Here is a 20,789-nt window from a genome sequence, read left to right as displayed (position 1 = left end):
AAGGATCCCTCATGGGGCGCAGCACTGACCACCAATCCGCCCCGCCCCACACCTGTCTGGACCCTCAGCGAGTGGCATCGCCGGCATAACTGACCTAGTGCTGGGAGCCAGACGCTAGTAGTCCTTTTAGGAAACAAAGAGGGAAAGCTGTGGCCCCTGTGAGGAGGGACTGGTCGCGGGGAGAGGACGGGACTCTTTGACGCGGCGGAGGGGTCCGGTGACGGCCCGGCGCCGCCATCTTTGGTTCAGTGCGGCGGCGGCGGAGTCGGTAACGGCAGCTGTGGTAAAGGAGGAGGAGGAGCCGAGCGGGCGCTGGCACTGACACGGACACTGGCACCGAAGCCTGACCATGGACGAGGAATACGATGTGATCGTGTTGGGGACCGGCCTTACTGTAAGTGAAACCTTAAGCGCTCTTCTCAGCACATCACGCCCTCTCCACCTCCGACGGCCGTGCGGACCTCGGCCGCGGGACCCATCTTCCCCATTATTGCTATGTTCCATTCGGGTTTCCGCTACCATGTCCCTGAATAGGGTCCGTCGCAGGCCGCTCTCTTCCAAACCCCTTCCCGTCCTTCTTACCTTGGCCTGTTGGACGAGAAAACTCACCCCCCACTCGACTCGAAGCCCCCAGACCCCGCCCACCTAGCCCCCACCCATCAGCTGCTTGACATCCCCTCCCATCATCCCCTTCCATCTTGTGTTCATCTCGGTGGGGATGAGGTCTGAAGCCACGGGGGTTGAGGGCCTTGCCTGGGTTGGCCTTCATCTTGCCTCTCTGGGGGGAGGGGGGGCAGGCACCCAGAGAATGTTCCAGAAGCTGCAACAGTAACCACATTCCTACTCCCCCACCCAGGTTTCCTATGGAGACCTCAGGCTGAATAGTATCTGCAGCCTTTGTCCTTGAGTTAGTGACAGTTACTGTACGGGTTGTTTATCTTTCTCTTTTTTTCCAACCCCCATTTTGGCTTGCTCCCCTGAGATTCATCTCCCTCATGCTGGACCCAGACACTTTTCCCATGAATATGGCCCAGAAGGCACAGCCAGGAGCTCCTGCCCTTTGAAAAGCAGCCCAGGGTGGGGCCTGAGATTTCAAGGACTGACCTAATCATCACTTCCCTTTCACTTGCCCTTTGAGGTGGGGATGGGTCTTTACCCTTGGCTGCCTGTCGTTTATCTGTCTTTTTGTGCTCCTCTAAGTAGATGACTTTCTTGCAGCTTGATGCTAGAAGACTGTGCTTGTGTCTGCTGCGTGTTTTCTCTCCCTCAGAGCTTCCATTGCTTCTCTTCTCTTCACCTCTTTGCTCAGCAGCATTATAAAAGAGATTGTGCTCAGAGGAAGTGATTTATTTCTCCTAATTTCAGTAGTGAACCGGGTGGGGTTGTGTTGAAAGAGCCGTCCATTTGGCTGGTTTGTGGTGAGCAACAAATCAAAGCTACTGATAGGAACATGGGCAGGAGGGAGTTAACAGCACAAATGTCACTCCTCCCCCAGGAATGCATCCTGTCAGGCATCATGTCTGTGAACGGAAAGAAGGTGCTGCACATGGACCGCAACCCCTACTATGGGGGAGAGAGCTCCTCCATCACACCTCTGGAGGAGGTAAGACTGCCTATTCAAGGCCCACGCTCAGCCTCTCACAGGGGCATGGGTCAGAGCAGCTCCTCAAGTTCTCAACAGGAATGTAGGAAGGGTAGTCCTCGAGGTTTTTCTCTTTTTCTTCCCTTCTGTTTACAGCTTTATAAGCGTTTCCAGTTGCTGGAGGGGCCCCCTGAGGCCATGGGCCGGGGTCGAGACTGGAATGTTGACCTGATCCCCAAATTCCTCATGGCCAATGGTGAGGAAGATAAAGGAGATATTGGAGTGGGGAGAGAAGGGGGGGCGGGGCTGGGAGGACCAAAGGAAGGCAGGCTCCAGAGCAGGGGCAGTCAGATCAGTGAGAGCTGCCAGAGGGAGCCATGTTGATGTTGCTTCTCCCCACTCCCCATCCTCCCACAGGGCAGCTGGTAAAGATGCTACTGTACACAGAAGTGACTCGCTACTTGGACTTCAAGGTGGTTGAGGGCAGCTTTGTCTACAAGGGAGGCAAGATCTACAAAGTGCCATCCACTGAGACTGAGGCCTTGGCTTCTAGTGAGTATGGGCCCTCTGAGCCAGAGCCAAACTTCCCTTTGCCCAAGGTCACATTCTGCACGTGTAGTTACCACAGGCCACTTGCTTTGCAGTTCCTCTATTGTTCTTGGTTGGCACAGCAGGTTGCCAGCAAGCAAATCTACAAGTAGAGGCAACACTGGTGGGGCGGGGGTGGGGGAGCGGGGAAGCGGGTGGAATCCTTTTTTAAAAAATGTCAGCTTTTGGCAAAGGTTCCCCTTTATCTCGAAACATCTCCAAGTGGTAGAGCTGGGAGAACTTTGTCCTGCCCAATCCTCTCTTTATGCAGATGGGTAAAGTGAGGCAAAGAACAGTAGAGAGATTAACCTCAGGTCAGGTGAAGAGCTCAGGTAGGAGCTAGGGCGCCCTCTTTTTTTTTTTTTTGTTGGTTGTGGGGGCTGAACTCTGGGCCTAGGAACTGTCCCTCAGCTCTTCAGCTCAAGGCTAGCACTCTACCACTTGAGCCACAGTGCCGCTTCCGGCTTTTTTCTGTGTATGTAGTGCTGAGGAATTGAACCCAGGGCCTCATGCATGCAAGGCAAGCGCTCTACCACTGAGCCACCTTCCCAGCCCCATGGCGCCTTCTTCCTTAGACTGCCCCGGTGGGGGTTTGTCAAGTGGTGCAGAGTCTTATGATTCCCTCTACAGATCTGATGGGCATGTTTGAAAAACGACGCTTCCGCAAGTTCCTGGTATTTGTGGCAAACTTTGATGAGAATGACCCCAAGACCTTTGAAGGTGTTGACCCCCAGACTACCAGCATGCGTGATGTCTACCGGAAGTTTGACCTGGGCCAGGATGTCATCGACTTCACTGGCCATGCATTGGCACTCTACCGCACTGATGAGTGAGGGGAAGCTGGTGTGGCGGGAACCCACTTGCCTCTCCCACACCCTGCCCTCCCCACACCTGCCTGCAGCACCTGCTCTCCCCCCTGCATGTACCTTGTGTTCACTGCAGGCTCACACGTTGCCTTTCCATCCTTCCCTGCATTCACTCCACATCTTTCCCAGCCCGTGTGGGGGGTGGGAAGGCTGCGCAGCTGCCTGGGTTAGGGTGTGTACAGATGCTGCTGCTGAGCCTCTTCCCTGATTCCTATCCTCCAGCTACTTGGATCAGCCCTGTCTTGAGACTATCAACCGCATCAAGTTGTACAGCGAGTCATTGGCCCGATATGGCAAGAGCCCATATTTATACCCACTCTATGGCCTGGGTGAGCTTCCCCAGGGCTTTGCCAGGTGAAGACAAACTTTTGTTTCAGTTGACATGATTACTTAGGACTAAGGCCGAAAATGGAAATGGGCTCTTTGAGCATTCCTGTAGTGTTTCATACTTGGTATTTGTGATCTTCATTTCCTGCTCCTCATTCCTGGGTGATGGGGGGGCGGGGCACAACCCTAGTGTGTTGAAGTGCAGAGTCAAAGACAGTTCTCCATAGACATGGCTTGCTCAGCTTCTGGAAGCACTAGCACTGGGCCATTTCTTTTTTTTTCTTTTTCTTTTTTTTTTTTTTTTTTGGGTCCAGTCGTGGGGCCTGAACTCTGGGCCTGGGTGCTGTCCCTCAGCTCTTCAGCTCAAGGCTAGCGCTCTACCACTTGAGCCACAGCGCCACTTCCGGCTTTTTTTTTGCTTATGTGGTGCTGAGGAATCGAACCCAGGGCCTTAAGCATACAAGGCGAGTGCTCTACCACTGAGCCATTGGGCCATTTCTTGTGGAATTGTTCCTTCATGCTACCCTCACTAACCCTTTGCAGAATATTCTGGGTAGAAGCTCCAAAGAAGCTGGAGATGGCTCCTGAGTTTATAGCAGTGAGAAATCTGGGATGAACTACTGGATTTTCTGACTTCCTCCTGCTTCTTTTTGGTTGTTGGTGGTGGTGGTTGTGGGGCTTGAACGCACTGGGCCTGGATACTGTCCCTGAGCCTATTTGTGCTTAAGGCTACTGCTCTAGCACTTGAAGCCACAGCACCACTTCCAGTTTTCTGTTGGGTAATTAGAGATTAACGTTTCATGGGCTTTCCCACCCAGGCTGGCTTTGAATCAGGATCTTCACATTTCAGGCTCCTGAGTAGTTAGGATTACAGTTGTAAGCCACCAGCGTCCGGGTGGGGCAGTCTTTTTTATACCTCAGTGGTGGGTGGGTAGGGTGCAGTGGAATTGGTCCCTGTTGTTCTTGGGAGTGGGATTCTGCTATCCTCTTCCTACAGATTGAGTGCCATCTATGGGGGAACATACATGCTGAACAAACCTGTGGATGACATCATCATGGAGAATGGCAAGGTGGTAGGCGTGAAGTCTGAGGGAGAGGTAAGCCTTCCATGTGCAGTGATGTTACTGTGCTTGGGGAAGAGTTTGGTCACCTGCTTTGTGACTCTGTTCCCAAGGAGCCTGAAGGCTGCTGTGTCTGCTGATGTTCAGCCCCAAGGACCTCAGAGTGGAGAACTAGATATTCCAAAGGAAGTCTGCATAGCCTTTCCTCTTGGCAGGATGTACTTCTCAAAAGCCCCATGCTATGTCTATCATCAAGAAAATAATGTGACTGAGCCTAGGCTGACGCAAGGAGTATTGTGAGTTAGAGGCCAGTTAGGATACATAGTAAATATTGTCTTTAAAACAAACAAAATCCCAAAGCATTATTGCTCATAGCTCCAGCAAAAAAAAGTGCTGGGGCTGCAGAGAAGGGCCATGTATTATAGGAGCAGCAGTGGTGACAGCACAGAGGAACACTACCTGTTCTCCTTGTGGGTCAGACCTACTGCCACCCAGGGCAAGGAGTGATCCAACAAGAACAAGGTTTGTGGTGCCTTCACAGATGGCCCGCTGCAAGCAGCTGATCTGTGACCCCAGCTATATCCCAGACCGTGTGCGGAAAGCTGGCCAGGTGATCCGCATCATCTGTATCCTCAGCCACCCCATCAAGAACACCAATGATGCCAATTCCTGCCAAATCATCATCCCTCAGAACCAGGTTAACAGGAAGTCAGGTAGGCCAGACCAGAACATAACTTACCTGTTTGTTTTTTTTTGCCAGTCCTGGGGTTTGAACTCAAGCCTGGGTGCTCTCCCAGAGCTTCTCTGTGCTCAGGGCTAGCACTTTACCACTTGAGCCACAGCACCACTTCGGGCTTCTTCTGTTTATGTGATACTGAGGAATGGAACCCAGGGCTTCATAGCATGCTAGGCAAGCACTACCACTAAGCCACATTCCCAGTTCCAGTCCATCACTCTTCAGGGTGGTTGTGTTCGCCCTATCAGCTTTGGGGCTTCCTGTGCCATCTTGTAAGGAAACAAGTTGCAGTTACTGTGACAATCCCTAGGGATAGGATGGCTTGACCCATAACACTCCATGAAAGTGACAGCTTTGATACTCTGTGGCTCTGGGGAGGGGCCAGTGGGCCAGAATCATATCCAGCCCCTAGGACCCTTCTTTACATGTAGCTGTTTTCTCTGGCCAGACATCTACGTGTGCATGATCTCCTACGCACACAACGTGGCTGCCCAGGGCAAGTACATTGCCATTGCCAGCACCACAGTGGAGACTGCAGAGCCAGAAAAGGAGGTTGAGCCAGCATTGGAGCTGTTGGAGCCCATTGATCAGAAGTGAGAGCTGGGCTGAACCTGGGGCTGAAGAGGGGAGAGAGGAGGGGGAGAAGGGCAGTGAGAGAGGGGAGCCTCAATGGTAGGTGTGGAGACCAGGAAGGGCAAGGGCCTGTGATGAGTCTTCTCCATTCCCCTCCCCTTTGTCTGCCCCCTCAGGTTTGTGGCAATCAGTGACTTGTATGAGCCCATTGATGATGGTTCGGAGAGCCAGGTAAGAAGCCTATCCCCAGCCCTGGCTCTGGCTGCCCACCCAGGGACTTGGTCCCCTGACTCACCCTGGGCTGTTTGCAGGTGTTCTGCTCGTGCTCCTATGATGCCACTACACACTTTGAGACAACCTGCAATGACATCAAAGACATCTACAAACGCATGGCTGGCTCGGCCTTCGACTTTGAGAATATGAAGCGCAAACAGAATGATGTCTTTGGAGAAGCTGACCAGTGATTGCCCCGCCCTCCCCTGCCCCAGCATCCTCTGCTTCCCCCACCACATGCCCATCACCCACCTCATTGATTCACTGACCAAATCTTTAACCTTAGCGATGGTTTGGGAGATGGGAGTTGGATAGCATCCTCTTTCTTGGCCCTTCCTTATCCTAGGAAAAGAGGATTCCTCTCCTTGCGTATGTCTCCCTCCCCCTCCCCCATTCTTCTGCTCTGTTTGGGAAGGACGTGGAGGAAACGCTGACTTCTGCCTGCACTGCTCTTACCCCCACTGTAGTGGCCTTTGGAGATGCTCCCTGCCTCCCCCCCACCAACTCTTGCGTGTTGGGAGAGAAGGGGCCCTCCCAGCACAAAATTGCATTCCTTCCCCTAATTTATTCTAATTTATTAACTGGCCTGCCCTGTCTGAGCCCGAAGCCTTCTGGTGCAGCCTGGGGGCTGTTGGAATGAGCTACCCTATCCCCTTCCAGCCTTGGCCAAGCCTAGGAAAGGGGAGGTTTAGGTGTGGCCCCTTGGAGGTTGATCTTTCTGTTTTTATTCCTTGTCTTAGTGTTTGTGTTCTCTGGTACTTGCTAAAAAAATGTGAGCAAAGCAGAAGGAGGTGGGAAAATGGACCCAGACCCACGTGCCCTGCCCCATGCCTTTCCTTTATAGTGGTGGGAAACCCTTATCTTGCAAAGTGACTGTGTCTCCTTCCCCAAACTCTAGTGTGTTTCACAGGAAACAAAACCTCTCAATAAAACTGTTTGAAACCTGAATCTGGATCTTTAGATTCATTTCCTAAAAATTAGGTGCTTGGCAAGGCCTTGGTTCCCTGTGCTGGGGGGGTCTGGCTTAGCCACTGGCATCAATCAGGACTACATCCTCAGGTCAATGCAAGGAAAGTAAGAGGACCAACAACTGGTCTGTGTGTGTGTTTGCACAATTAGCCTCTGGGTCAATAGGAGGCATCAGTGTGTGGCAGTGTGTCATTGCCATCCCAACACTGGTGGGAGGGGGTTATGCAGGAGGATTGTGAATTGAGGGCCAGCCTGAGCTACATGGGGAGACTCTACTTCAAAAACAAAAAATAATTGGCCAGCCTTAAAACCATAAAGGAGGGGTGCTGGTGCATCCACTTAGGATAAGGGTTAATTTTAACATCAGGGAGCAGAAGTGCAGGAAGCCTAGGGCATAGACTTGTATCAGGAGGCGAGGCAGGGCAGGGCAGGGCAGGGCGCCAGTGGCTCATGCCTGTAGTAATACTATCTACTCAGAAGGCTGAGATCTGAAGATCGGAGTTTCAAACCAACTCAGCAGGAAAATCTGAGAATTTTGACTCCAATTAACCAGCAAAAAGCCGGAAGTGGCACTGTGGCTTAAGTGGCAAAGCGCTGGCCTTTTGCTGAGGGACAGCGCCCAGGTCCTGAATTCAAGCCCCAGGACAGGCATACCAAAAAAAAAAAGGCAGGAGGAGCTTGCCAACTTCTCAGGCTATAGGAATCACGTGTTCCAGTCACGTGCTAGTAGGAGGGCTTGAGGCGGGGCCGCGCATTTCCCGGTGGCAGACGTCACGCATCAGCTGACTTAAGGGCTGCCACCACCAAGACTCAACACAGGCCGCTGTCACAGTCTCCGGAGCTGCCGCCATGGCTCAGTACAAGGGCGCCGCGAGCGAGGCGGGTCGCGCCATGCACCTGATGAAGAAGCGGGAGAAGCAGAGGGAGCAGATGGAGCAGATGAAGCAGCGGATTGCAGAGGTGCGGTCCGGGGCCCAGGAGCATCAGATCAGGCATGCGTGCGGCGCGGGCCCCCTAGTGGCGCCGCGCGAGCCCCCTGGTGGTACCGCGAGATTTAGTTGTAGCAGTGCCCAGGCGACAGGCTAGGAGAGCTTGGTGGGCGGGGCCGGCGTCAGGAGCGGGACGCTTGCCTGTAGACCTCCAGTAGGTGACAGAAGCTAGCCGACCAGTCTCATCTGGAAAATGGGTCCAGAGTTGGACCCTACCTATCAGAGTGTGAGACAGCTATAAAAGTTCTCCAGGAGAAGGCTCTGTTTTATTGGTGGCACTAGAACCGGACAGGCCTCCTGGCGCCCTTCATCAGTACTCAGCTGCCTGGGTTCAGGTTTCCGGCCCTCAGAGCCAGACCTCCACCTGTGTCCAGTACATACCACAGGAAGCCAGGGGTAACCCTTTGTGCGTTCACCAAGGTAGGCGCGAGGCTGTCCAGTGCTCTAGGGATGAGCTGATGACAGTGGCTGAGTGATGCAGGACCAAGGAGCCCTCAGCATGAACATGAACACACCAGAGGTTTGGGGCTTCAGGGCGCAGCAGGCCCCTACCTCACCTCAGATAAGTGGGTAGCCAGGCCCAAGAAACGAGCTCTCAGGTTACTTTTTTTTTTTTTTTGGAGGGGCGGGGGTAGGTCATGGGACTTGAACTCCAGGCCTGGATGCTGCCCCTGAGTTCTTCAGCTCAAGGCTAGCGCTCAACCACTTTGACCAGCATCACTTCTGGTTTTCTTGGGGTTCATTGGAGATAAGAGTCTCTCAGACTTTCCTGCCTGGGCTGGCTTTGAACTGAGATCCTCAGATCTCAGCCTCTTGAGGAGTTAAGATTACAGACATGAGACACCGATTTGTTTTATGCTTGACACAAAGTCTTCTAGCTCTGGCCCCATTGAAAGTGGAGAGTTTCTGGCAAGTTGAAGGTTTTTTTTATCTTCTGGTCACTTGGTTTAGAGACCTCAGTGAGAGAAGGACCTATACATAATATGGCTAGTCTGAGGAGGAGAGCTCCTAGGAAGCTGTTGGCAACACCTGAAGCCAGAAGAAGGAAAATCACATATGAAGGACTGGACCCTTCAGTCATTCTTTTCTCTTTTGTCCTCTCCTGACCTCCTCCACCCACCCATCTTGGGTTTCAGAAGCTTCAACTTTAAAGGCTTGGTATGAAAAAGTCTACAGCTGTGAGGTGCTAGTGGCTCCTACCTGTAATCCTTGCTACTTAGGAGGCTGAGATCTGAGGATCACTCTTCGAAGCGAGCAGAGGCAGGAAAGTCTGAGAGACTCTTATCTCTAATTAACCATCCAAAAGCTGAAAGTAGAGCTGTGGCTTAATAGCAGAACACTAGCCTTGAGCAAAAAGAGCTTAGGGACATTGCCCAGACCATGAGTTCAAGCCCCAGACTGGCACCTAAAACAAAAGGCCAGACTTAAGTAGGACTAATGGTTGTAATGCACTGAGGGAGCTCTGAGCCCAAGCTAGAGCATGAAGGGGCTAGAGCAGTTCAGGGACGCATGGGGAATGACCCCATCTGGCTGTGTTGGCACTGGAAGTGCCCTCCCCCACCAGCTGCCAACCTCATGGACCCTTCTACCTACAAAGGAGAGAGGGACATGGGGCATATCTTTTCCAAGATTACACCATAGCATGCCTGCTGTCAGATCCAGGACTAGAAGCTAGGTTCCCAGCCGTCCGTCATTTCCACAGTGGGGTGGCCCTCACTGGCATGCTCCCTCCCCTACAGGAGAACATAATGAAATCCAACATTGACAAGAAGTTTTCTGCACACTATGATGCTGTGGAGGCGGAGCTCAAGTCTAGCACCGTGGGTGAGCAGGGCGCACATGCCAGCCTCTCTCATGCCCAGAGGATGCTCATTTGCTGGCCCTAGTTGTCCAATCCTTCCCTCCATGTCTTCTTGCTTCACAGGTCTTGTGACCCTAAATGACATGAAGGCCAAACAGGAAGCACTCGTGAAGGAGCGGGAGAAGCAGCTAGCGAAGAAGGAGCAGTCGAAGGAGCTGCAGCTGTGGGTTCTCTCCTTTGCCTCTCAGTGGCAGCCCCTCTCCTCAAGATTCAGCTCCATCTTGGGAACTCCTAGGGGAGGGGCAGACTAGACTTCTCCATGGGGATGGGGGAGCACCATTTCTACTCTGGGAACAGGTGTAGCATTTGTTTGGGTCTATACTAGTTTCCTCACTTTCCTCTTCTAATCCTTCTTTGTATCCCTCTGTGTCCTTTCCTTCCACCAAGTTCCTTCACAGCCTCTGTTTTCTTTCTTCCATTCCTCCTGTGGCCCTCTGTGTGTGTTGTGTGGTGGTCAGCACTCTCCCTATTAGCTGGAAGGGACTCAAGGCAGGATTCCTCTGAGGTGCTGGAGGGATCCAACCTGTGCTGGGTGGGCTCCATACTGAACCCAGAGGTGGCCCTGGGTCAGCGAAGGGACTTTAGGCTGGAGGTATGGGGTTTCATGGCTCCCCATACTTTGGTAGGAAGCTAGAGAAGCTTCGAGAGAAGGAGCGCAAGAAGGAGGCCAAGCGGAAGATCTCTAGCCTGTCTTTCACGTTGGAGGAAGAAGAGGAGGGAGGCGAAGAAGAAGAAGAGATGGCCTTATATGAGGAGGAGCTGGAAAGGGAAGGTGAGGGCCTTGCCCACCACAGCTTCACCAGGACTTTTGGCTGTAAAAGGCACAAGTATCTTCACTGTGGAGCAGGAGAGGAGCACAGGGGACCTAGACTGTATCCTTCTTGAAAGGATACCAGTGGGCTTCCCCTCAAGTATCGAACGGGATGTCACAAATTTAGAGCATACCCTACAGCTCCTGCATAGGAACCATCTGTGTGAGAGGTTGTTGCAGTGAGGCTGGTGACTAGAAAGGTCTGGAAGCCGCCCCTGGATGTGTCGTGTAGGCTGGATTGGGGTAGTCTGGACCAGGTTTGGCGGCTTGAACTTTCTGAAGTAATAGAAATGTTTCCCTCTTGCCATAGGGGCTATAGTTCACCATACATTTTAATTTTTATTTTGTGTGTGCTGGTACAGGAGCTTGAACTCAAGGCCTTGTGCTCTTGCTTGGCTTTTTTTCTGCTCAAGGCTGGCACTCTGGCACTCTACCCCTTGAGCCACAGCTCCACTTCTGGCTTTTTTGGTGGTTAATTGGAGATAAGAGTCTCATGGACTTTCCTGCCTGGGCTGGTTTCGATCCGTGGTCCTCAGATCTCAGCCTCCTGAGTAGCCACGATTACAGGTGCCTGGTTAGTTCACCATAAATTTCTACATTGTATTTAACCCAGCTGTATAAAAAACACTACCATTGCAGCTTGTTGAGCTAGGTTCAGGTCTAGTGCTAGGGGCTGTGTGCAGCAGGAGCTACAATTTTGTTTACTATTACCTTACGTACGTTATACAGAGAAGGATATCACTATGAGGCCGCTATTTTGGACTGCACAGGCCTAGAAGAAAGCCTGTCAACTTCACTGTGTGTCACTGGTTTAAGACAGGTCCTTGCTGTGAAATGCAGGGAATATGCTGTCATGCGAGGCTTCTTGGGATTGTTCCTCCTCTCTGGAGATTTCATTTTAGTAACCCCATAGTGGGACCCTTTTTGAAAATTTGTGCTTGTCTTCTAGGTCAGCATTTCTCAAAGCATGCTCTAGGCACCTAAGGGTCCGAGAGACCCTTGTAAGGGGGTCCTTGAGATCAAAACCACTTTGAGAATAATGCTGACATTCTTTGCTTCTTTTGCTCCAGAGATCACCACCAAGAAAAGGAAATTGGGGAAGAACCCAGATGTGGACACAAGCTTCCTGCCTGACCGAGACCGGGAGGTAAAGGCTGCCTGGCTCAGGCTCTGATATTGATCTGACCTGGTCCTTGGCCATGAATGAGGCTCTGGCTCAGGAAGTGGGGGGCAACCCTGAGCCTCACTGCTTCACCTGCTTTCTCTCTTCCTAGGAAGAAGAGAATCGGCTCCGGGAAGAGCTGCGACAGGAGTGGGAAGCCAAGCAGGAGAAAATCAAGAGTGAGTGCTGGCAGTGATAGACAAGAATGGCCTACTCCTGGGGTCCTGGGGCAGGAAGAGAACAAGGTTGAGGCCCAAGTGGTCCTTCTGCTACCAATCCCCTTGGCTACGTGCTGGAGCCTGTGGAAGCTGGACCAGGGAGGTTGGCGGGGGTGGTGCCTGGATCTGGAGCCCAACAGGCAACTCTGCTTTGTAGGTGAGGAAATCGAAATCACCTTCAGTTACTGGGATGGCTCTGGGCACCGGCGGACAGTGAAGGTAGGCAGTGGCAGACCTCCCTTGGGTTTGGTGGAAGTGACAATCATGCCTTTGGAAGCCGCTGGGGTCCTGAGCACAGCAGGGAGGATGCGAGCCTCCAGGCCCCTGGCTGGTCGAGGGGGCTTCAGGTTTTTGTCTTCCTTCCCCCTCCCTCCACCAATAGATGAAGAAGGGGAACACCATGCAGCAGTTCCTGCAAAAGGCACTTGAGATCCTGCGGAAAGACTTCAGTGAGCTCAGGTAAGGGGGATGTGAGCCTGTGTGTGCAAATGCGCACAACCCATGGCTTCAGCCAGGTGATCCGACACCCAAGAGGACTGCTTCCCAACTGGGAAGGTGGCATGCTGGGCCCTGTGCTCCCCAGAGAGGAGAGTCAGTCACATGCCTTTTTCTTCCTTCCTGCTCTAGAGCGTAGGTGGGAGCGTCCTGCCTTGGAGCTGTGGCCCAAAGGTGGAGGACACTGGAGCCCCGTCCTAGGCTCACTGAGCCAAAGAGCCTCCCTCACAGTATTCTGGCTGCCTCCTCCCAGCCCCTTGCTCCGTGACTGCCTGGGGATGCTCTGGTTGGCCATACCCTCCTGTGTTTCTCCCTCAGGTCAGCAGGGGTGGAGCAGCTCATGTACATCAAGGAGGACTTAATCATCCCCCATGTGAGTCCTGGTGGCCCTGGGTCACACAGTGGGTGCCGCACCCCTGCGCGTCTGAAGGAGAGGTCCCACACGATTCTGTGCTCTCCCAGGGCTGCTGGTCATAGAGGGCAGGGTGGGGTACAGACAGTGAGAGAGGCTGAGGTGAGCCATGAAGCTGACTTCCTGCCCTCATGTTCTAGCATCACAGCTTCTATGACTTCATCGTCACTAAGGCCCGAGGAAAGAGTGGTGAGTGCATCTAGCTCAGATCCCGCCCACAACAGGTGGGGCCCAGTATGTGGGGAGATAGCATAACCTTGCTCTCTCCTGCAGGACCACTCTTTAACTTTGATGTTCATGATGATGTGCGACTGCTCAGCGATGCCACTGTGGAGAAGGATGAGGTACGGTGATGCCAGGGCACTGGGCAGAGAAAGGTGCCTTGAGTCTGGTAGAGCAGGTGTCCTTAGCCTGGGGAAGACGAAGCTCAGGAAGGAACCTGAGATTTTTGAGGTTGACCTCAAAATCTTCTCCATTCCTTAGTCACACGCAGGCAAAGTGGTGTTGAGGAGCTGGTACGAGAAGAACAAGCACATCTTTCCTGCCAGCCGTTGGGAGCCCTATGACCCTGAGAAGAAGTGGGACAAGTACACGGTGAGCTGGCAGGGAAGTGAGCCTCAGGAGGCCCCTCTGAGGGGTCCCAGTACTGCCCTGGGTAGCTCGTGGTGGAGGGCAAGACTGAATCTGCTTCTCAGTGGGGTGAGCGCCTTTTCCTGCAAAAGAACCAGAACTGTAGGAGGCTGACGCAAGAGGATTGCAAGTTTGAAGCCAGCCTGGGCTAACTAGAGAGACTCTGTCTTAGAGGAAGAAAAAAAGATAAAGAACCAGCCAACCTTACACCCATAATCCCAGGTACTCAGGAGGCTGAGATCAGAGGCTTATGGCTCAGAGCCAGCTGAGTATGAAAGTAAATGCATTCGACTCCTAATCTCCAATGAACTAACAAAAATCCAAATAAAGCGGGGCACCGGTGGCTCACGCCTGTCATCCTAGCTACTCAGGAGGCTGAGAACTGAGGATCACGGTTCAAAGCCAGCCCGGGCAGGAAAGTCCATGAGACTTTTATCTCCAATAAACCACTAGAAAACCGGAAGTGGCGCTGTGGCTCAAGCGGTAGAGCACTCTCCTTGAGCTGAAGAGTGAAGGGACAGCACCCAAGCCCAGAGTTCAAGCCCCACGATGAACAATGAACAATCCAAATAAAAATAAAAATAGCGGGGGAGGGCTGGGAAGGTGGCTCAGTGGTAGAGCGCTTGCCTTGCATGCATGAGGCCCTGGGTTCGATTCCTCAGCACCACATAAGCAAAAAGAAAAAAGCCGAAAGTGGCGCAGTGGCTCAACTGGTAGAGCGCTAGCCTTGAGCTGAAGAGCTGAGGGACAGCGCCCAGGCCCAGAGTTCAGGCTCCACGACCAGACCCAAAAGAAAAAAAAAAAAAGAGAGGCTGGTAGGTATGGCTCAGTTGGTAGACTTCTAGCCAATGAACAGAAGCATCAGGTACTGATTTTGAGTCATGGTCTCAGACCTTTAAAGGAAGTTAAATAAATAAAGCCCAAAGTGACATGTCAGATAGCTCCTGTTTACTTTCTGCCTTATGTTCCTTGTTCTCTGTACCTCCCCCTTGTCCTCCAACCAGATCCGGTGAGCATCCACGAGGAGGCATGGTCTCAGCTCTACCCTGCACAATCCCATGTTTCCAGGACTACAGGTGCCTAGTTCCCCTGGGATTGTGCCACAGCTTTGAAGATGAAAGTTGTCCATATCCTGGTACCTGGTGTTGCTATTACTGCCTTTTTCTTTTACAATAAAGTCTATGTCAGAGCTGTAGTATCTGCATTGTGAGAAAGTGTTTTATTTACAAACTTTTTCATTGCGATAACATTCACATAAAATTATTTTATTGGGCATGGTGGTGCCCACTCAGGAGGTTAAGGCAGGAGGATTACAAGTGTGAGGAGGCAGCCAGATGCCAGCCAGATGCCCATAACTCACGCCCGTAATCCAGCCGTGAGCACAGCTAAGCCAAGTGAGAACATCAGGCATTAATCCCAGCCCCTGTACTGGCACCAAAAAATCAATTATATTCCTATAGCAATGAACAATCCAAAGCAAAATTTCAGACTTACCCTAAAATTCATTTGGAAATGCCAGACCCCAAACACTTGAAAAAGATAAAACTTAGAAGATTCATCATTCCTACTTTCAAAAAATAACCATAAATGGCTGGGAAGGTGGCTCAGTGGTAGAGCGTTTGCCTTGCATGCCAGAGGCCCTGGGTTCGATTCCTCAGCACCACATAAGCAAAAAGAAAAACAAAGCCGGAAGTGGTGCTGTGGCTCAACTGGTAGAGCGCTCGCCTTGAGCTGAAGAGCACAGGGACAGCGCCCAGGCCCAGAGTTCAAGCCCCACGACCGACAAAAAAAAGAAACTGGCTCAGTGGTAGAGTGCTTCCCTTGCACGCATGAGGCCCTCCATTCCTCAGCACCACATAAACAGAAAAAGCTGGAAGTGGGGCTGTGGCTCAAGTGGTAGAGCACTAGCCTTGAGCTGAAGAGCTGAGGGACAGTGCCCAGGCCCCACAACCGCAAAAAAAAAAAAAAAAGACAAAACAAAACAAAAAAAACCCCGAGGCAGCAGGATCAATAGTTTGAAGCCAGCCTAGGCTATGTATGAGATGCTGTCAAGAAGGGAAAAAAAAGCCAGATGCAGGTGGCTCACATCTATAATCCTAGCTACTCAAGAGGCTGAGATCTGAGGATCTCAGGTCCCAGTCGTCCTGACTGACAAATCTAAGAGACTCTAAATAACCAGCAAAAAGCCAGAAATGGAAGTCTGGCTCTCGTGGTAGTGGACCAGGCTTGATAGAAAATATCCCAGGCTGTGGGTGGAGGCTCTTGAGTTCAAGTCTCAGTACTAGCATACATACATAAACACACACACACACACACAAACAACAACAAATTTGCCCACAATTGTTTCTAGCCGCATTGTACACAACCAGAAGGTGAAAACAATCCAAATCTTCACCAATTGATGAACAGAAAAATAAAATGTGGTAGATCCATGTAATAGAATATTATTAGCACGCAAAATGAAGTCTCGATTCATGTTACAAGGTACTGGGTAAACCTGAAGACATTAAATGAAATAACAGACATCACACACACATACACACACACACACACACACACACACAGAGAACAGTTCCATTTATTTGAGATGTTCAGATAGGTAACTCCATAGAAAGAAGTGTTGATCTGGGCTCTGGGGGGAGCAGGAGGGGGAATGGAGAGTGATTCACTAACTGGTACTGGGTTTCTTTTGGGGATGATAAAAAAATTGTTCTGGGATTAAGTAGTAGGAATGGTTGTGCCGTTATATATATACTACAAGGCACTGATTTGTATGTATACACTAAATGAGTAAGGTATAATGGGTGATTTATATCTCAATGAAGCTGCTTAAAGAGAAAAAAGACAGCAAAGGAATAAACTCCTTGGGAGTCAGGGTTCAGTGGCTGGCCCTCAGGAGAAGGATCTGGGTGTGAATCGCGAGGTATTTACTTGTTATTAGCCTCAGGCCCTGAGTGTTTTGTCCGGGTAGACTGGAGAACGAGGATGGGGAGTCCTTCGCTGGCGTGGGTGTGCACAGCCCTGGACAAGGGAGACCGCGCACCCGCAGCAGGTGGCCCCGAGCGCGTCTCCAAGAGCCTCCAAGAGCCGGGGCAGAGCGGGCGCACGCCCCGGGTCGCCTGGAGGTGTGGCGCAGACGAGTGCGGGTTCCCGGTGTGGCCCGAGGCAGCGGGCGGGCGGGAGCTGCGGGGTGTCGGGGAGGCGCGCCACCGCGGACGCGGCCATTGAGCGAAGGGGGTCAGTTTGCAGGGCGGGCTCCTTGGCGGCCCATGGCGGACCAGCGCTGTGTACTGGGCTTCCCAACCCTGGGAAGAATGGCTCGCTCCTCCACGCGCCCTGCTGCTCGGACGCCCCCAGCAGGCCTTCCCTGGGCGCCCCCGCCGGGCGCGGTGGTACGGTCCGGGTTTAAAAGGCCCGATGGTCGCGGGCCAGCCCAGTGTGTGGGCGGTGGCGGCTGCGGGGCGCGCGGCACGCGGGGCAAGGCAACGGGGGCGCGCGAGTGGGGCCAGTGTGGGGCACGGGGGCGCGTCCACGTGGCCGGCGGGACGGTCACCCGGGAGCCGGCCGTGGCGGAGGGACAGGTAGGTGGCTGCCACTCCTGCTGCCCGGGCAGGGGCAACCTGCTCGGTGATGGCCGGGGCTCAGGCAGCCTGGGGGTCCAGTTCTGCCTTTCAGGGGTCAGGCCCCGTCGCTGCCCCTTCAGCGCCGGCCTCCCAGACCCTCTGTGCCCTGAGCGAGTAGGGACGGCCGAGCGGAGCCAGGACCCTCGCCGGATAGGACCCTTTGTAGAGGAGCAGCAGCGCCTACCAGCATTGCTGGAACACCTCCATCCACTAATGTCTCCGGGGTCTGCTAAGGGGGTGCCCCTGGTGGGGGGCAGGGCGAGCTGGGCCCGCATTGGGGGCCAGCATTGAGGAGTGGGCTTTGGACGTACGTGGCTCTGTGGGGCTTTCTCCACCGACATGCTCGCTCTCTGCTGGCAGGGATGGAGCACCGGGGCTGGGTGTGCCTCTGATGTCCGAGGTCCCCACTTGGTAGTGGGGGCTGGGTTGGGCTTTGGGGGTGCAAACCCTGCCTCTCCAGGTCTCCCTCCGAACCTTTCCCTGGCCCCTTCCTTGATGTGTGCTCCAGCAGGCGGTGAAGGAGGTGAGAGCAGGATGCCGCGCTCGCTCGTTTCTTTGGCCTTCCTTTCTTCTCTGGCTGTTGCATTAAGGGGCCAAGGATGCAGACCTGACAAAAGAGCCCCAGAGACATGATCAATCTGATCGGAAACTTTGCTTTCCAGCTGGGCTGGCTCCCTGTCCTAGCGAACGCTTGTTTTCCTTTCTCTTTGCTTCCTCCTTTGGTTTCCCACATGCCCCCACACCCCACGGCTGAGTACCTCCTGTTTTCCTTGGGGCTTGGACACCAAGAGGGTGGCACTGAGCTCCGTCCCATTGGTTGCCGCAACCGTGCTCCGCTGTCTTTGCAGCCCGAGGCTGCCTGGGTGTGGCCTGGGGGCAAAGTGCCAGCCCTGGCTCAATGCCTGTGGCCCCTACCCCGTATCCCCAAGGTTTCCACTGTATTTGGGAGTGTTGCTTCCCAAACACCAGTTCTTGAGACTCTCGATGGTGGAGTGCCCTCCCCCCATTCCCCTCTCCTTCCCTAACAGCCTCTGAATCTGCATGGAGAGCTCCGTAGGCCAGCCTGGGCATCTGTCTGGCTGTGCGAAGCTTGACTTATGTCTGTCTGGAGCAGAGATGAGGGGGTGGTGGAAGGTGCATTTCAGCTTTGTGTTGCAGCTGGGATGGTCAGACAGCAGCCCTGGACAGACCCAAGACTCTCGGAGGAAGGAAGCGCCTCAGACCAGGATTGGGAACTGTGGTGGCATTAAAGCCAGTCTCAGGCCTTGATTCCCCAGCACAGGGTTCCTGGTGGTGGTAGCACTGGGGGGGGGCATCCTCACTCTCTCCCCTGGCTTGTGATTGTTCTCCCTGCCTTTCCCTTTCCCTTTCTCCAGCTCGGGCATGGGCTGAGTGCGGCCTGGGGCTTCCCTCTGGCTGCTCTCCTGGAGGACTGGCGGCCCTCAGCTCTGGGATGGGGCATTCAGGTCTTAGTTCTGGGAGGGCCTCTCGCCCTGTCTCTCCAAGCATCTGACTCTGCTGCCCCCTTGGGTGTGGCCCCTCTCCAGTGCTAAGGGCTGGGGAGATGATTGATAGCCCCCAAGCCTGCCTGAGCTTGCCAGAGGCCTCTCCTCCCCCCTAGCCCCGGTCACCATCTGCGGCTCTGTTGTGGCGTTGGGTGAATGGCCCTGGCCCCCTGTGGCATGAAGCCCAGCCTGCCAGGGGCTGTAGGCCAAGGAGGGTGGGAGGAGGGCAGACAGCTCGAGCCTGGGGCCTCTAACTCCCAGTTGCTGTCTCTCCTCAGGCCTGTCCCTGGCTCAGCTGCTGGCCATGCCCGCTGTCTGCCTCCTCCCGCTGCTCTTCCTCACTGTGGGTGGGGGGCTGGGCAGCAGCAGGCCCTTCCGTGCCTTTGTGGTGACAGATACTACGCTCACCCACCTGGCCGTGCACCGAGTGACTGGGGAGGTGTTTGTGGGTGCCGTGAACCGGGTCTTCAAGCTGGCACCGAATTTGACTGAGCTGCGGGCCCATGTCACGGGACCTGTTGAGGATAACGCTCGCTGCTACCCGCCCCCCAGCATGCGTGTGTGCGCCCACCACCTGGTGCCCGTGGACAACGTCAACAAGCTGCTGCTCATAGACTACGCAGCCCGTCGCCTGGTGGCCTGTGGCAGCATCTGGCAGGGCATTTGTCAGTTCCTCCGTCTAGATGATCTCTTTAAGTTGGGCGAACCCCACCACCGCAAGGAGCACTACCTGTCTGGGGCCCAGGAGTCTGACTCTATGGCTGGTGTCATTGTGGAGCAGAGCCAGGGACCCAGCAAGCTGTTTGTCGGTACTGCCGTGGATGGCAAGTCCGAGTACTTCCCCACCCTGAGCTCCCGCAAGCTCATCGGCGATGAGGATAGTGCAGACATGTTCAGTCTGGTGGGTGAGCCATGCCCATCCGTTCAGTCCTTCTCCCTGCCGCCCAGCCCAGCCCCTGCTTAGTCCCTCGCTCCTGGATCCACATCTCAGGAGACCCCTGGTGTGAAGCTCACTTTTGGCCCTTGACTGTCAGGGAGATGTGAGCCAGATGCTCACATTGGGTAGAGGCTGGGTTGGGTAGAGTCTAGCTGAGGGGAGCCCTGGCTGCAGGGAAGCCGGTCACCTTGCTCGGGGTCTTGCTGGCCTCGCTTGTCCAGGCAGGGCAGGGGCCCAGCGGGCAGCTCCTACTGCAGCAGCTTGTTGCAGCAGGGTTGGGTGGTAAAGGTGGGTGGGGAGGGGACCCCTGGCTTCATCCCCTTTGTACTTCACCCTGCTCCCCTAGGTGTACCAAGATGAGTTCGTGTCCTCTCAGATCAAGATCCCCTCAGACACACTGTCCTTGTACCCTGCTTTTGACATCTACTACATATATGGCTTTGTCAGCGCCTCCTTTGTGTACTTCCTGACGCTGCAGCTGGACACCCAGCAGACCCTCCTAGACACAGCAGGCGAGAAATTCTTCACATCCAAGATTGTGCGCATGTGCGCAGGGGACTCAGAGTTCTACTCATATGTAGAGTTCCCCATTGGCTGCTCCTGGCGTGGCGTGGAGTACCGCTTAGTGCAAAGCGCCCATCTGGCCAAGCCTGGCCTGCTGCTGGCCCAGGCCCTGGGTGTGCCGGCCGACGAAGATGTCCTTTTCACCATCTTCTCCCAGGGTCAGAAGAACCGGGCTAGCCCACCTCGGCAGACCATCCTCTGCCTCTTTACCCTCAGCAACATCAATGCCCATATCCGCCGCCGCATCCAGTCCTGCTATCGTGGGGAGGGCACGTTGGCCCTGCCCTGGCTGCTGAACAAGGAGCTGCCGTGCATCAACACCGTGAGCCCCTTGCCCACCCCACACTCTCCCCTGCCTCCCGCTAGAGCTTGGCAGCTCTGCTGGCCCTATGCCCCTTTCCTCAGGTGGACATCTAATTTGGGGCTTAGCAAAGCCATGAGAGTGGCAAGTCCATCCTAATGCTCGTTTTCCTCTTCTCAGGACTTCCACACTATCTCTTTCCCTCTCTTCTTAATGTCTTTTTTTTTTTGGCGGCCGTGGGGCTTGAACTCTGGGCCTGGGCGCTGTCCCTCAGCTCTTCAGCTCAAGGCGAGCGCTCTACCACTT

General features: G+C 53.9%; 3 protein-coding genes across 3 annotated transcripts in view; all 3 read left to right on the top strand.

Annotated features, from left to right (window-relative positions):
• Positions 1-244: 244 nt before the first annotated feature.
• On the top strand, positions 245-6,954 carry Gdi1 (GDP dissociation inhibitor 1). Its single transcript, XM_013035384.1, has 11 exons — positions 245-394; positions 1,496-1,603; positions 1,739-1,838; positions 2,000-2,134; positions 2,801-2,999; positions 3,259-3,390; positions 4,361-4,460; positions 4,966-5,137; positions 5,609-5,753; positions 5,910-5,964; positions 6,045-6,954. Exons 1-11 carry the CDS (start codon positions 350-352, stop codon positions 6,195-6,197), a joined length of 1,344 nt encoding a protein of 447 aa, XP_012890838.1. The 5' UTR covers positions 245-349; the 3' UTR covers positions 6,198-6,954.
• Positions 6,955-7,746: 792 nt separating this feature from the next.
• Positions 7,747-14,748, top strand: Fam50a (family with sequence similarity 50, member A). The gene is made up of 13 exons (XM_013035412.1): positions 7,747-7,935; positions 9,704-9,788; positions 9,889-9,988; positions 10,452-10,597; positions 11,707-11,783; positions 11,911-11,977; positions 12,174-12,235; positions 12,399-12,475; positions 12,830-12,884; positions 13,064-13,112; positions 13,197-13,267; positions 13,407-13,517; positions 14,558-14,748. Exons 1-13 carry the CDS (start codon positions 7,825-7,827, stop codon positions 14,564-14,566), a joined length of 1,020 nt encoding a protein of 339 aa, XP_012890866.1. The 5' UTR covers positions 7,747-7,824; the 3' UTR covers positions 14,567-14,748.
• A 2,246-nt stretch (positions 14,749-16,994) lies between these two features.
• Positions 16,995-20,789, top strand: part of Plxna3 (plexin A3) — an 18,198-nt gene continuing 14,403 nt past the window's right edge. Inside the window, exons 1-3 of the mRNA XM_013035322.1 lie at positions 16,995-17,134; positions 18,960-19,582; positions 19,965-20,504. Of these exons, the coding sequence (XP_012890776.1) occupies positions 18,986-19,582; positions 19,965-20,504 (1,137 nt within the window). The 5' untranslated portion in view covers positions 16,995-17,134; positions 18,960-18,985. The remainder of the gene's footprint in view (positions 17,135-18,959; positions 19,583-19,964; positions 20,505-20,789) is intronic.

Source organism: Dipodomys ordii, unplaced genomic scaffold (assembly GCF_000151885.1).
Source record: "Dipodomys ordii isolate 6190 unplaced genomic scaffold, Dord_2.0 Scaffold209, whole genome shotgun sequence".
NCBI lineage: Eukaryota > Metazoa > Chordata > Mammalia > Rodentia > Heteromyidae > Dipodomys > Dipodomys ordii.
This window is presented reverse-complemented; position numbering and strand designations above follow the sequence as displayed.

Bases quoted from the DNA above. Each gene is read 5' to 3' on its own strand.
- Gdi1 (XM_013035384.1), top strand. From the start codon at position 350: ATGGACGAGGAATACGATGTGATCGTGTTGGGGACCGGCCTTACT. The intron at 395-1,495 runs GTAAGTGAAACC...CTCCTCCCCCAG, and splicing joins TGTTGGGGACCGGCCTTACT to GAATGCATCCTGTCAGGCAT. The intron at 5,965-6,044 runs GTAAGAAGCCTA...GGCTGTTTGCAG, and splicing joins ATGATGGTTCGGAGAGCCAG to GTGTTCTGCTCGTGCTCCTA.
- Fam50a (XM_013035412.1), top strand. From the start codon at position 7,825: ATGGCTCAGTACAAGGGCGCCGCGAGCGAGGCGGGTCGCGCCATGCAC. The intron at 7,936-9,703 runs GTGCGGTCCGGG...CCTCCCCTACAG, and splicing joins TGAAGCAGCGGATTGCAGAG to GAGAACATAATGAAATCCAA. The intron at 9,789-9,888 runs GTGAGCAGGGCG...CTTGCTTCACAG, and splicing joins GCTCAAGTCTAGCACCGTGG to GTCTTGTGACCCTAAATGAC.